The sequence below is a fragment of the Dermacentor silvarum genome, chromosome 1, assembly GCF_013339745.2.
Source record: "Dermacentor silvarum isolate Dsil-2018 chromosome 1, BIME_Dsil_1.4, whole genome shotgun sequence".
NCBI classification, from domain to species: domain Eukaryota; kingdom Metazoa; phylum Arthropoda; class Arachnida; order Ixodida; family Ixodidae; genus Dermacentor; species Dermacentor silvarum.
Window position 1 is genome coordinate 56,376,931 of NC_051154.1, and position 15,234 is coordinate 56,392,164.

The 15,234-nt window shown below is 40.8% G+C and overlaps 1 protein-coding gene across 1 annotated transcript in view; it reads left to right on the forward strand.

Annotated features, from left to right (window-relative positions):
• The window catches only part of LOC119463671 (major facilitator superfamily domain-containing protein 10), a 40,750-nt gene extending 27,177 nt beyond the window's left edge, over positions 1–13,573 (forward strand). Inside the window, exons 11-12 of the mRNA XM_037724503.2 lie at positions 3,388–3,525; positions 5,279–13,573. Coding sequence (XP_037580431.1) covers positions 3,388–3,525; positions 5,279–5,391 — 251 coding nt within the window. The 3' untranslated portion in view covers positions 5,392–13,573. The remainder of the gene's footprint in view (positions 1–3,387; positions 3,526–5,278) is intronic.
• Positions 13,574–15,234: the final 1,661 nt, after the last annotated feature.

The following is a 15,234-nucleotide window of genomic DNA, read 5'->3' on the forward strand; positions in this document are numbered from 1 at the left end:
TTTGAGAACTGGGACTCTGTACCTTCAAACAGTGTAGGCATTTCCAAGAGCTCCTTGGCTGTAATGCACACTGCACTGTTCTGAGCATGAGTCAGCAACTGCTTAAAAGCACAAGGAAAAGGGCACAACCTGCTTTCTTGCTTGCAAAAGTCTGAAAAATGCTTGCTCAGAGTTCGTAATATAAAGGAGAGATAGGTATATAAGCACCCTGTGTAGTTGTAGTGCTACATAAACACAGGAAGAGTGTGTAGAATGTTAGATCTTGTACTTGTGCCAGGGTTTGGGCAAAACCAGTAGTGGTGTGCACTGTCGTGGGGTGCACTGTCCTTATGAAACCAGTCAGGGTGTGATCGGCTGTCCTACTGGTAGTAATTTCTTTTATGGTGCTTAAAAAGCGAATTTGTTCAAGTTGACTTTTTAGACATTGCTCTAAGGGTACTTGTTTTGATTAGGAAGTGATGAAATCATGTTTTCAAGTGTGAAATTTGGCACTTAGCAGCCCTGGCCTGTCTCAATCATGTTTTCAAGTGTGAAATTCGGCACTTAGCCACCCTGGCCTGTCTCATTGTACTGCTTTCCACATTACTGTAAAGGCTATGAAACTAAACAGATTGCGTAGCTGCTTGCTTGCACACCCACCATTCTACAAAGGATCTTAAATGTTTGCAGCACTGCTGCTGTTGCTGCCAGCAGTTAAGGTTGCTAGCAGAAATGCCGTCGAACCATTAACTATAAAATACAGCTATAGCATTAGGTGACCCAAAATTTATACAGTAAAACCTCGATAATTCGAAGGTCGCCGGACCGCGAAAATTCTTCGAATTAAGCGGATTTTCGAATTAACCGAAATGAATAATAAAAAAAGAAAACAAGCAAGAATTTGCAGCAAAAAGAAATCACCTTTATTTTCCATGTCCGAGAAAAATTACTCAATGTAATTACCGATGCGGGATTACTTGGCGCGCTGGTTCGCCGCCCCTAGTGCCATGCTCTCCAGCTGGCTCAAAAAACGTAGCATACAAATATCACCCGCACTGCACTCAACAAAGTTGCGGACGATGTTCACGGAATCGATAACTGCCGCGAAAGCGGGCGTGGTGGTGCTTGACTCCAAAAATTTGGACTTGCTGGATATTCCGGACTTCAAAAATGCACCGTCAGGGTTCCCATTGAGTTCATGCATTTTCGCACCCAATTTTTCGGACGAATTGAGACCCCAAAGTTCGATTTTGCGGACTAAATCGCTCTTTCCGAGCCGCGCTACCCAATCTTGGAAGCCGCCATGTTGGATTTTGCACTGGCTTGGATTCCAGTGGCTCGCTGTGTAGCCTCCAAGATTGGAACGCGCGCTATCAATAGAGAGCTAGCTCAATTCTCCAGTCTCGGAGGCCATGCCCGCTCTTCCTTGGTTGACAAAATGCTCCAGAGTACTGCTCTTTTTCTTTTTTCTTAGTAATGCGCTCAGCACTATCGTTGTAACCATTTATTGTGGGATGTTTTTTTTTATTGCGACACCAATTATATGGACACTTCAAGCGGATTTTCGCCGTCGGCGTCGCCGCCCTGAGGTTCCATACAAAGTCCAAGGGCGATAAAATCAGCGCCGCGCGCCCGCCGTATGTGCTCTTCTACTAACTGCGTACTTAGTGCCGGAGCGGTTTCTCGCGCGCACCGTATCTTGAAAGCGATCTCCAGAGGGCTCTGACCTTTTGTATGCGATGTGCTAAGTTGGGTCTTTATTCTATGATGTGCTCTCGCCGTTCAGTTTCCGTTGAAGCGATAGACCGCACGAACCTTCGCGGCCGCGCTCGTTCGTGCGCGCTGACACCACGCTTGTTAATTCAGTGAGTTTTTTTTTTTTTTTCTTAAGTTTCGGTTGCTATTTTGAACGTGGCGTTTACACTGAGCAGGTGTCTCGGAGACCCATGTCTCAGTGATCGGCGCTACTTCCTGTACCTTCGCGAGAGCTAAGCGGTGCGAAGCTCGTTTCTTGGATCTTCCTGGCGAACTCCGTTGGCGGAGATCGCCAACGCGGTGACGTTCGTGTCGACTGTACACGGAGACGACGTCATTGCTGCGCAAATCCAAGCACGTCGATCCCCTCCAAGCGTAGTATGAGGCAGGGCATTATTAGAGATTTTTTAAGCCGCACTAATAACTTTTTTTTTTTTCGGCCGAACGAGTTTTCCGGACTATTTTTCAGTCCCCTCGAGCTCGGAAAATCGGTTGGCGACTGTACGGAGCGCCCTAACCTAACCGCCGCACGTTGCTACTAGCCGGAAACTTCGAATTATCCGAATAGAGCCGCGCGGGCCATTCAAATTATCCGGTAGAATTTGCATTGAGAATGACGGGACCGCTCAAATTCTTCGAATTAACCGAAATTTCGAATTAACCGAGTTCGAATTATCGAGGTTTTACTGTATTTGAAAAGTGAGTGATGGAGTGTTAGGCTCATTAGGTGACCCGAAATTTATGCAGTAGACTCTCGTTAAACGGAACCTCAAGGGACCGGATAAATATGTTTTGATAAACAGGAGTTCCATTAACTGAAAGAAATGTGCAGGGGTGCAGCACAGTATGCAGTAAGCCGTCTTAAAACTGTTATAAGTGTTAGGCATTAAGTAGGGTTATCTAGCAGATAGTTTGTCCAGTGGTTTGGGCACGTTTTGCAACTTTCTGGATTCACTAAGCTTTGCTAGTTTTGGTTTAGAGGAGGCACCAGTGACGTATCAAAGTAGATACATAGCTCTTACTGCTAGACTCGGGGGCTGAAATTAGCATGAGATCGTGTTGATGGAGCACAAGTTATCGGACGGCGCGCTGCAAGGCGCCCAATAGTTTGGTTCTTATTTCGGCCGTCTATGGAGCGAGTGGCAGGGCTGCGAAGTTGCCCGGACTACACAGGCTATGCATTAAATATCTTATTAAATTTTTGCTTGCTTGGGTATTTGCCACCGTTTTTAAGGATGGCTTTCTACCTAGAAGACAGTTGTCGCAAAAAAACATTCTTTAAAATTATTTTTCTGAGAAAAATATATACTTTAGAGCTTGCGTCTGTAATTCCATTTACTGAGAGTTGTGAAAGTTTCAGTTCCAATTAATGAGAGTCTTTTTTCTATATAAAATACAAAACCACCAATTTAGAGGCTGTTGTACCATTTAACTTGCAATTCTGTTGAAGTCATTTTCGTTTACCAAGATTCTACTGTATTTTAAACGGGATAGTGTTGGAAGGTTAGGCTCATAATTACATGTCATTTGTTTACTTTAACTGTTGTTCTTGACTCCAATGTCAGTTTCTTCTTGACCTTTCACCACCATAGAACATGGGCCTACCTGTCTGTCATTAAATAAATGTTCTGTCTGTTTGGTCTGTTGATGCAGCCTCAGGGACTGTAGTACCGTGCCTGACAACACTAGTCTCCAAATATGGTGCACCGACTCAGAAGGGAACGATCCTGGGCATCTTTCGGTCTCTGGGTGCTCTGGCTCGTGCTTTGGGGCCATTGCTGTCAGCCACAGGTAAGTGACAGGTTAGTGGGGCTACACGGTGCCTCTGATACACAAGCGTTCTTACCATAGTGTCAGAGGAACACAAAGAGAAATTGGACCGTTTTACCTTGCGTTCACAGCAGCAAAAGATATAAGTAATACTATAATCTTCTTAGATTATAGTGTTACTTATATATATAATCTTCTTAGATTATTCTGCAACATTAACAGCTAGCAGAGTGGCAGGGAGCTGACCCACCAATGCTGCCATGCGAACCGCCCGACTGAAGCGCATCGCCGCTGCCGATGAACAACAGCTACAGTTTGTTTTGCACACGCAACAGGGGCCGGTAGTATAAGTCGATGTTCTAATTTTATCTTTCGCGACAAGCAATGACCACTGTAAAATCTGTAGCATGAACTAAAGCCGCGGTACGACGCAAGGTCAACTCGGAGCCTGCGTCTGGATGCCACGAATAACAGCATTTCTTTTTTGTGCAAACTTATGTGATGAGAAATAAAGTATTCTCAAAACGGTGTATTATGCGATCATCGGCAGTGGTTTTTGAAGCGACGTATCCTACGGCATTGCTTCAAAGTAAGTTAGGCCTAGCGGCACGCTCGATGTTACCTCATCACTGAGCCGACAGTTATGGGCAGCGGTGGTGTGCTTGCATGGTCGACGCAAAAGCTCCTAGCCGGCGGGGCATTGTGCAGCACTCTATTGCGGGAAGCTTGCCACTGGTGTATTTGTTCCTTAAGAAAATGTGCATTTTGGCAAATTCCGCAAGTGGCCGAAAATAGTTGTGCGTCATATGACACACTGCCACACATGCATCGCCAATGCAGTGTATGGTGTATTTACACCATGTATGCAAAGTTTGCCCTATAATTTGTCTGCTGTAGCCGATGGTCCATTATAGCCAGCTCCGTTGAAAGTGAGATAGGTTACATTGGTAATATAAGCAGACCAAACTAAGTAGAATAGTATGCAGATCCGTTGTAATGGGTGTGGACTGTAATATTGAAGTTAATAGTTTTAATAGGTGTTGGATTTGCATGAAAAGCCATGGCAGAGCATCCAAAAGTTGGTAAATCTAAAAAATGGGGCCTTTACTGGCAAAGATGGTGTGGCAAACATTACCGCACCGCAGATGACGAACGCAGCCGAACTGCCCTTTCCCATCTTTCAGTTAAACTGAAGGCTATAGCGTAGTGTGTGGGAGAGGGAATAGTGGGAAGGGGGCCTTACAAAGCTGCCGAGGCAGCCGAGGTTGAAGGACAATGAAATAAAATCAGTTGCTTGTTGTGTCTTTCTCCAGCAGTTCTCTGGCGTCCCTCGCATAATGGAAACAGTTTCATCCTAGGGAGCACTTTGCTTGCAAAGAGACGCATGTGCATGGATCATGTTGGAAAAATTGAGCGAGACACCATTTCTTTATAAACTTTAATAAAGTCGGTCTAATTTGTTCGCTTGAAAGTATTCTAAAGATACTTGGTCTAGTTAGGTTGGAGTTAAGTTGGTTAGGTTGGATAGCCCAAAGTTGGACTAGTTAGGTTGGATTCATAATTGCCAAGTTGTGAGACAGCACTCATTCTCGTGTTTGGCTTCTCGTGTTTGGCTTCTCGTGTTTGGATTCTTGTGTTTGGCCTCTGTTTTACACGTAATGGGCCTTGTTTTCTTCGTGCTCTTGTCCTTGCCCTGGTTTTTGGGTCTGCCACGATGGGTGTCAGGATGTTTGAAGCTCTCAAAAAAAATATTTTTTTTATGCTTTTCTTTCAGTCTACTGGTGGGCGGGTCCAGTGGTCTGCTACTGCATTGGTGGCTGCCTGTTTGTCTTTCCACTGCTCATCCTCAGGAACTTGCACAGAACGGTTGGCGACATGGTCAAATGAGACTATTTCTCTGCTGATATAGCTTAAGAGACAACTATAGTGATCAAGCAGCATTTGGAAAGTTGTCTTTCAAAAGTGTGGCAACATGTGTGCTGTTTGCTTAGATTATTATGAAGTTTGATGAAGTTGTCTGCAAGGCCACTTACCATGTGATTATCTCGTTGCCATTTTACACCATAGCAGCTTCCTTTTTCTTTTTCCTTTTTGAAGAGATTGTTTTTGCAAGTTTTGGTTTGCTGTATGTGCATATAAACATTATTTTTTATAAAGATGATGTTGGTAAATTTATAAGTGCTCCTGTTTACATTTAGAACCGGTATGAGTGTTGCGAAATGCCTACTGTTGGCCTTGTGTAAGCATTTATTTCAACCATTGTGCATTTATTATAGTAACAAATGAAGATGCTGATTTTTCTTTTGTTTGTTTGCTTGTTTGTTTGTATTTTTGTTTGTTTTAATGTTGCAATTTTTCAGCACCAGTTCATGTTATTGAAATTTATTTGACACATAAGCATAATGCAAAATAATATTTATTGTCCTAGCTCAAATCATGCAAAGATCCCTCTATCTTTTCTAAATTTTGTATTTTAGTCTCTCTTAAAATTGTGCATTGTTTGCAAATTCTTCCCAAAGAAATTACATTCTTATTGCAATCTGTAACTATACTCTGAGCATTTATTTTACTTTATTTGTGTTTGTATGCGTTAGAGTGTATGCGTGTGTGTGTTCTGTAGTTGACTTAAGATTAACTTACTGAAATTATTGTTCAAGAAACACCAAAATGTGCCTGATCATCATAATAAGTGATAGCAGCTGAGCATATCCGTTTATGGTGGTTGATCAGGGACGTATGACACTTCTGCACAAGTTGACTTTGCTTGACAGGATGCAACCTACAAAAGGCTGCTGATTTTAAAACCTGATTAAAGAGGTAGTAGGCATCCAACAATGATGACACCAATCAATGCAGAGCCAAAATGTGGTGTCTGGCCACTAAGCCAAATGAGTGCTGCCATTCAATCAACCACCTATAGTAATGGTTTGGTGGAATGAGTAATTGTACAGCAGTTATATCTGAAATTAGATATTGAGCTTAGCAGCATTAACATGGATTCTGTCTACTATTTGATTGGTTTGAAACTAGGAGACTTTAGTTTCAGGTAAACATGCACATGTACAGAAGTACTAATTGTAACATCTACTGTGGTATGTGAAATTGTGATGTAATAGCTCATCTCTTGAATTCAGTAATGGTTCAAGTCATTTTTTAAATTTATTGGTGAAATTTAGAGGAAACACTGGAAAAAGCATGAGTCAGAGGAATTATGTGTGGGTTTATAGAGATCTATGTACTGCAATTAAAAAAGAAAGTTTCGATATGCTAAATATATGTACTGTGCATATGGTTTCAATATCTGTGCATTAGGTCATGTAAGAAAAATTACTATGGGTCTGGTGGATATTGATGTTAGCTGCTTTGGTGCCTGTGACATGACCTGTGGTAAAGCATTCTCTAATATTAAGATGCAAGCATAGTTTACATGTTGAACACTATGTCTGTATGTATGTACGTAGAAAACCTGTTTTGTGCTTTGTTTTAATCTTTCATTGCACATCTTTTGGTTCCTTTTCTGCATTTCTCCTGGCTTGTGATGGAAGTTGATTAGTTAACTGCTTTGAGCTAGCACAGAAACCTTTGTACAATCCATATAATACGTCTCAGATGGTTCACACAGGCAGTGTTAACACACTAATAAACAACACACTATTCACTAGTTGATATGCCACATATGGTCAGGCTGGGGTAGACACGAGATCTTTCATCTTATTCCAAACTGTTGAGCACATTCAGTATATCTTGTAGATATGTTGTTGAGAGACAAAGGATCAATGGTGAGCCACTGGGAACACAAGTGAAATGTGTGCTCAATATCAGTGCCACGTAATAGCCAACACAACATTCCCATACATTCACAAAAATGGGAAGCCACTGTAACGGTATATAGTCGGGAGCTGAAAGTCAGGGTATCGGCTATGATCAGGCATTGCCGCAGCTGTAAACAGCTGTAGTCAGCAGTGACTTAACTGAACAATTGGTGGTATTTGCTTTGCGAAGTAGCGCATTTTTCTGGCCAAAGTTTTCTTTTTGGAGACTGGTTGCTGCACGAGAAAGTAACAAACAAAATCAAAATTTGAAGTTTCTACAGCTGGCATTGCTTGTTGAAAAATGTGAAAAATGATTATTGCCAGTAGAATTTCTTGTGGCAAGGCAAGGACAGAGAGCATAATTATATTTACTGAATGCTTCTTCAGAATACCATCTCAGCCCAAAAACAATACCAGCATGTCTACCTGCATCAGTAAATCAACTTGAAAACAATTTTATTTGGATCTCAATTACCCCCCCCCCCCTCCATTTTTTTCTTTTCATGAAAAACATGTGGGATCAAGAACTGAACATATTGTGATGTTTTGTGCTCTGGCACAACTGTACCAATGCATTTGTGGAGAGTTTGTTTACTGCAGTCTTTTTATTATTGTTATTACCATTACCCTACTTATCCTGCTTGTCATAAATACAGTGCAGCCCATTACATTTGATCGACTTAAGAGTGAGCTGGTGGGTAGCCATCACTTCTTATGGGCTGTCTTGCAATTGAATTGGCATGTTGTGAAATTGCAATTGACTCATTGAAGGACTCATTAATTTTTCAAGTTGTGCTGAAACTGTTACGAATTTATGCTAGAAGAAGACATTGTAAAGGAAAGTGAAAAGGATAGCTTACTTCCATTCCTGTAATTGGTATTATTATTGCTCAGCCTCATTATAAATATGCTAATATTTTTCATCCTTGTTGTGGTAAGACATCAAAATTGCCCACGTATACCTTGCTCATGATTCCAGCGTAGACTGCTCTATTCAGGCACCATTTCCTGTGATGCACTAATCGGGAGTGCTTTATAATGTGGTTCAGTCAAAAAACGGTTATAGTTTTTTGTACTTGACATTTAAGTTGACAGCTTACTTCAAACTGCCACATGGGGATAGCCTTATAATCTAAGTCTAAATTTCTTGCTAGCTTATTTAATAAAGCAGATGTGCAATAGGAAATATAAAACAAACATTAACAGTATTCTTGCAGTGTTTAGACTTTCTCAAGGCACCTGAGGCAGGAGTTTTTTGGATGGCGGCAGTTGCGAGCGGAAGTTTCATGTACCTGCTTCATTCAGCTGGTTTCAGCTATACGAGGAGATGCCTCATATAACCCAGTCTCATATCTTAGCTTGCCTTCAAGCTTTTGTTGGGGACGTGTATAAAAGCTTAGTTAATCTATTCCACTGAAATGTATCAGTCTACCAAAGTACAAAAGAGCTACTTTTTTTTCTGCCTGCTTCTTGGAACTTACACGTTTGCTCCTGCGTCATTTTTCAGTCAAAGCTTTGAAAAATTGCTTTTATGCCACTAACAACTTGCTGTCTTCACTGGTCAAAAAGACGCATTCCCTTCATAAGTGCAGTCTGTACAAATAATTAACTGTTTGTTTCCCAGCACTGGGCCAAATAAGAAATGACAGTGTACTTAACCATGTTTAATTAAGGCTTGAACTCTAGCAAGGGAACTTGTGCTGTGATGAAGAACAGTGATTACTGTGAATGACTTAATTTTCATGATTGTTCTTGCAATTTTCGCATTGCCCCTACAATCTGCTAATGATTGGTGCTTTAAAAATCTTTCTCTGTATTTCACTTTCTGTACCTTGGCCCTGTATTCCCTTCCATTTCGCAAAATTTGGAGTTCGAAAAGCTTTTAGAACCTCTGATTGGGCCTAAAATGCGATGTATTGAGCTCACTGATAAACATCATTCATGGTGCTACTTTTCCCCTTTTCTATAATCAATATATGGCCAAGTTGTTTGCAATTCAACACTTGAAAGCAGTCTAATGGTGTCGTCTTTATGGTAGGCCTTCGATTAATGCCACCAAAGGTGAGGTTAGCTGCCTCTATCATCATCACATCGATAGATCAACTTTATTACAAAGATAGACAAAACTCTATCTTTGTAATAAAGTTTATCTATCTATCTATCTATCTATCTATCCATCACAAATGATTGAGAAGTGTTCATAAAATGGTTGCTTATTTGTGAAGTAGATTGTGGGCATCATTTGGTGGGACCAGTCTTAGAGATATATGTTTGTGTGTCAGTTGGATGGGGGATTCCTTGGGACAGATGTGTAGGCCTACAGTGCCCAGCTCTTACTGTATAGTGTTGGTGCTTGACACCCATCTTGAGTGGTGTCCATTGCTCACGGGCTACGCTGTAATTTTTTCTTTTCTTTCATATAGAACATGATTTTTGCATGATGTGATAAGCAAGTGTCAGGGTTCCCATGGCTCCTGCGAGCCCTTTTTTTAGTGGGGCACATTTTATCTATGTGCAAGAAGAATGGCGGCACTCTAGAGAACTGGCACCTGCTAATAGCCCTGCGTACACTTGTACTTATGAGACTTTAATGAAAGATGACACAGGGTCACTAGAAGAAATGCAAAGAAGCTACGGTGGTGCTCAGCTGTTTGAAGCACAAATTGAGTACAGATATACCATCATTTCGTTTACATAATTGTGTGTTAGATGTTCCTCTTTACATCTCTTTGGAACTTTGAATTGTACAATTGGAATTTTTGGGGTACTGACAGTTAGGAAAAAAAGACATGAAAGTTATTACTGCTGCATTGTTTGCATTTCATTTTTTTTTTTTGTCTCTGTATAATGTAACACGTAAAATAAGGAGATAACGTGAATGGCTGGAAGGCCAATACAATACTTTTTTTCATGCATGTTATCCTTAAGTATGTATTCATATCATTTGTTTGATAAGTTTAGGATTCGCATAAAAGTGAGGGGGCCTTTTCTTCCCATCTTATGTTCAGCCACTCCTTTACCTAATTTCTTCTCTGTAACAGTAGATAGAAGTGTTAGTCAAGAATTGGCATATGTGCAAAGATTAGCAACATTTAAACAAATACAGCCTTTGCTCTCAGACCTCTTTGCAACAGTTCTTCAGTAATTTGGTCATGTGTTTATGTTGAGAAATTATATATAGTTCTTAGCATGTGATTTGAGTGCAAATAGCAAGAAGCTTATGCAAAACAAGTTCTCAGTTTGGCTGATGTTGTCAAGCCAGATTTTCTCAATGTCTGATCTGACAGCGTGAAAAATCTTGTGAATTTTCTGCTACTAGTATGTCGGCATGTTTCAATGTATAGCACTGCTCCATTTTTTCTTTTCTTGCTTGTTTGAAGGGCACTTTGAGCTTTAATGTTCAACTGACATTTGTCTGTTTTGTATTGAAACTGTGCTTCACTCCTGGTCACCAGCAGTTACTTTTCTATCATTTAAATGGTGTTAGCTGTTTCTACACAAATCCATTATGGATATTTTGGATGAATGCTGTGGTGTTTAGGGTCAGTCATTTTGATTCATGAAATGCCAACAAAATATTCATGACAAATATCCAGATAGAGAAGCATAATCTTGTAAAGTGACCAGTGGTAGCACCGTGCCATTGTAGTGCGATGGAAAATAGGCCTAACATTTCAGGAGCATTTAATTTGCACTTCTTAAATGCTCATAATTTGTCTGTTTTTAAAACATTTATGTGGCATGGATATTTATGTAGTCACATTGTCATCACTGTTTCTAGATCCATTTTTTTGCATTTTCGAGCATCAATTCTGCATTTCTTTTTTTTTTTTTCTAGCATGATACCTAATGGCTGCCAATGAAAGTATGCTGTGTTATTCTGTGACACTACTACTTGTGCTTGCACTATAATACTCTTCATCTTTAAAACTAATGTCTGTGGAATGTGTAGCTGGTGATCATTAACCCTTCCAGTGTCGGGATTTTTTTCAGAGCCGACGCACCTCCAGCATCGGGTTTTGTCTCGGATATCACAAAACAAACTGTTTATTTTTGGTTAATGATAATGCCAAATGCTCTCCTGGTGTTGTCCTCACATTTCTATCACAAAAGGAATGTCAAAAGGAACATCGCGGAAGAGAAATGCAGAAACGTACTGATATGTCAGTGATACTGAAAGGCTTAAAGGGGTGTAGAGCCATGACTACATTGTACTAGAAGGGGGTAGTGTGTTCAGGAGCGGCACCTGCCATGTATTGGTGTAAGGCAGCAAGCGGGGATAGGTCTGGCACCTGGATGCCAGCCCATGCGACAGCAACACCGCCACCAACATGTGCACAGCTTGTGGTGGGCATCAAAGATAGTTGTTGGCCTTTTCTTTCTTTTCTTTCTTTTTTCTTTTTTCTCAGCTTTATGTAGTTTACATTACGCATTCATTTAAAATAAAGGCTTGATTTTTCCTGAGTGTTTCCAGTTCGAATTATACGCAGCAGTGGTCACTGCAATATGAAGAGCTGTGCCTGTGCCTCATTAATAATTAGTCATTTAATTACAATAATTGTTAGTGCATCTTTTTTTTCAAATTGCATAATTAATCATTTTGCAATTACTTTTGCTATATCATACATTGTTGATCCTTTGACTTCTAGAAATGAAGTAAGCAGTCTTTCTATGCAATTTTTTCTATTTGAGTGGTACTTGCAAAGGAAGGAGTAGGTTTTCCTTGATACATTTTTTTCACGTGTGTCATGTAATTTAAGAATTGCATGTGCATTACCACAGTTGATTTTCTGCAGCCTAACAATGTATAAGCAACAATTGTGACTTATACCACTAAATATTGCATAACACTTGATTTCTTACTGCCAAAGTTTATGTAACAAGCTCACTTCTGCTCCTTCTCACATCATGTTTAGCCCTTCCTAACCCCCCTCGCACAATACTCCATCTTTGAGCCTGTGAGGGCCTTGAATAAAATGAATAAATAAAACTGCAAACATCCACAAGTGCAACCGACGCAACAAGCAGTCGTTGCAGAGTATGTCAGGGGAAACAAGGCGGCTGCCATACAGCCCATGCTGAAGGGGCGTCGCCTTGCAACGTCTACAGGATGTGTCAGCCACTGGCCCTTCCTGAACACACGCCCCCTTCTACCAACACTGTACCATAGCTAGATTAAAAGGGAGAAAAATTTACAGGAATGCTAAAGGAATTATCTGTTGGGTTTTTGTCAAGTTCCGTTTATGGCCACATCAGTTCTGTGGAAATCTGCAAGTTTAAAGGGATATTCATGTAATGAAATATTTAACCCTAACATGTTTCCTAGTTTCATGCTGCTCCCCAGTGGATGACAACTCCTCCCTTTCAAGTGCACAATTCATTGACTGTCTTAATGCCTAAAAGGCATGCAATACTGCTGTGTTGTTTTGCTTTTTTTTTAAGCAGAAAATTCACAAAATGTGAGGTGCTTTATTGTGTTGTTGACAAGGCTGTGACATGTGGCTCAGAAAGTGTAATTGGGAATGTGTAGTGAGAGTGATCTGTTGTTTGAGGCTGACTATGGAGAGCAAAGACTGTGATTTGCAGACCCTTCCCACTGTGTACTCAATTTTTCCTTGCACCAGGCTTGACGCCAGGTATGCAGAATTACGACCAAAGGCTTGAAGGCCTAGACTTGCGCCTTATTTTGACTAGGCTTCTGGCAAAATTTTACTCTTGTTTCTCTGAAGCGAGAACAAATTTGCAACCAAAGTTTTTCTTTTTTTTTTTCCCCTTTTTTGATAACGAACAAAAGAAAGATATCTTATAAAGAAAGAAAAAATTGCCCAAACATTATACAATGTATGCATCTAACAGAGTGCTTAATACTCGTAATTATCATTCCTTCTGTACTGCCATGGCATCGTTTATGGTAGAGATTGTCTTCCAGGTCAAAGTGTATATAGGTGATGGTGCTGTGCCTTAATTATCTTGAGGTTGGTGGTTTGTGCTGTGCTTTCACATGCTCATACATTATTGCATTTGTCATACAACCACGCTGCATGGCTGTTTGTGAATAGCCTGCAGGAGTTTCGTTAGGAGATTTATTAAGAAAACATACTCTGTTGAAACAGGCCTTGCGGCAATGCATTTTGCACTGGAATCCTCTGTGATGCATATTCATGCACACAGCATTCAAGTGTGGTTGTTACCTACTCTGAGAAAACTTGTATTTACCTGCAGAAAAAATGAACATGCAATAAAGACTAAACAGTATATATGGTTGTGTGCCTCTTTATTTTCTGTTTTTGTCATGGAAAGCTATTCCCTTGGGCAAGGAGGAGAGCAAGACCTCTTAAACCCTCCTTGTATGAACTGTTTGTTTAAAGCCACATGTTTAAGCAAATGCAGTCATCACCCATGTTTGTGTACAGAGGTCTAGAGCACTGCACGGGCCCGGGCCGGGCCGTCCGAAGCGTTTTTCAGCGGGCTCGCGCTTGAAGCCCGGGTCGGATTCGGGCCCGCTCATTAAAGGACCCAAGTCGGGCCTTCGACCAGACGCGAAAGTTAGGCATTGCATGGATCAAGGCATTCTGTGCCAAGCTCCAGTGACATGTGCAAAGAGCTGGCTCTTAGTATACTTTAGCACAGAAAATCCACAAAAACAAACATTGTGTGTCAGGAAAAATAAATTGTACAAAAGCCGCCCTTCAAACCGTTTGCCTGTTACCGCTTTTGCAATTGCAATATAACCGTGCTGGACTGCATTATATTATTTTAGCGCTAATGCAATGCGTGTCTCCTTCTACTTGTGCGTTTATTTTATGTTGTGCGTGTGCTGGTGAATTCGCCTGTTTGTATGTATGTATATATATATGTATACAGGGTGTTTCAGCGAACACTTTCAAAATTTATTTAAGGTTGCCTGTGGCAGATATCCCAATTCTAGTTATTGAACTGGTCTATTCGAAGAGGCGGACATTATTTGCACAAAAAATTTAAATGCATAATTGACTAATCAACAAAAATATGTTTTTAACTAATTATCTGATGGCCCATATTGCAATTTACAAATTGTAGCCGTGGAATTCGCAAGGTGGATCCACTTGGAAATAATTCTCAGGATGACACCAGTTACGAGATATTAATTCCCGAACTTTGCAGAGAAAGGCATTGGCGTTCCAGTTTCTTCTCAAAACGTCGTTTTATGCATTGAAGCGCAAAAGTAACTGGAACGCTTAATGCATTTCTCCGTAAAGTGCGGCAATTAATATCTCCAAACTGGTGTCATCCCGAGAATTCGTTCCAAGTGGATCCGCCACGCGAAATCCATGGCTACAATTTGTAAATTGCAATATGGGCCATCAGGTAATTAGTTAAAAACTTAGTAAATTTTTGTTAATTATTTGATTATGCATTTCAGTTTCTTGTGCAAGTAATGTCCGCCTCTTCGAGTAGACCAGCTCATGAACTAGAATTGTGCTATCTGCCACAGGCAACCTTTAGGAATATTTGAAAGTGTTCGCTGAAACACCCTGTATATATATTCGCATGCTAAATCACGTCATAGGACCAAATAGTACGATCAAGGTGAATGCATGTGCACCAGCAGAAAAATAACACCACAGGCAATAGGCCAGATCAGTGATGTTCCCATGGGGGAAATAAAGATTTCGGTATTTTATTGCTTATACCCTGCAGCTGATTAGACCTTGAGAAGGTGAGACTGACACATACAGTACACTCTGTAAGTAAAAAAAAATATATTTCTTTACTTAGAGGTCGGGCCTATTCATGCCCACGCTGGCCCTGGCTAAACTTGGTAATGAACGCCCGGGCTGGGCTTGGTCATGTACACCAGGGCCTGGGCCAAAAAATCAGGCCCGTGCAGTGCTCTACAGAGGCCTATATGCAGAAGTTTTGTTAAGAAAACTGCCTT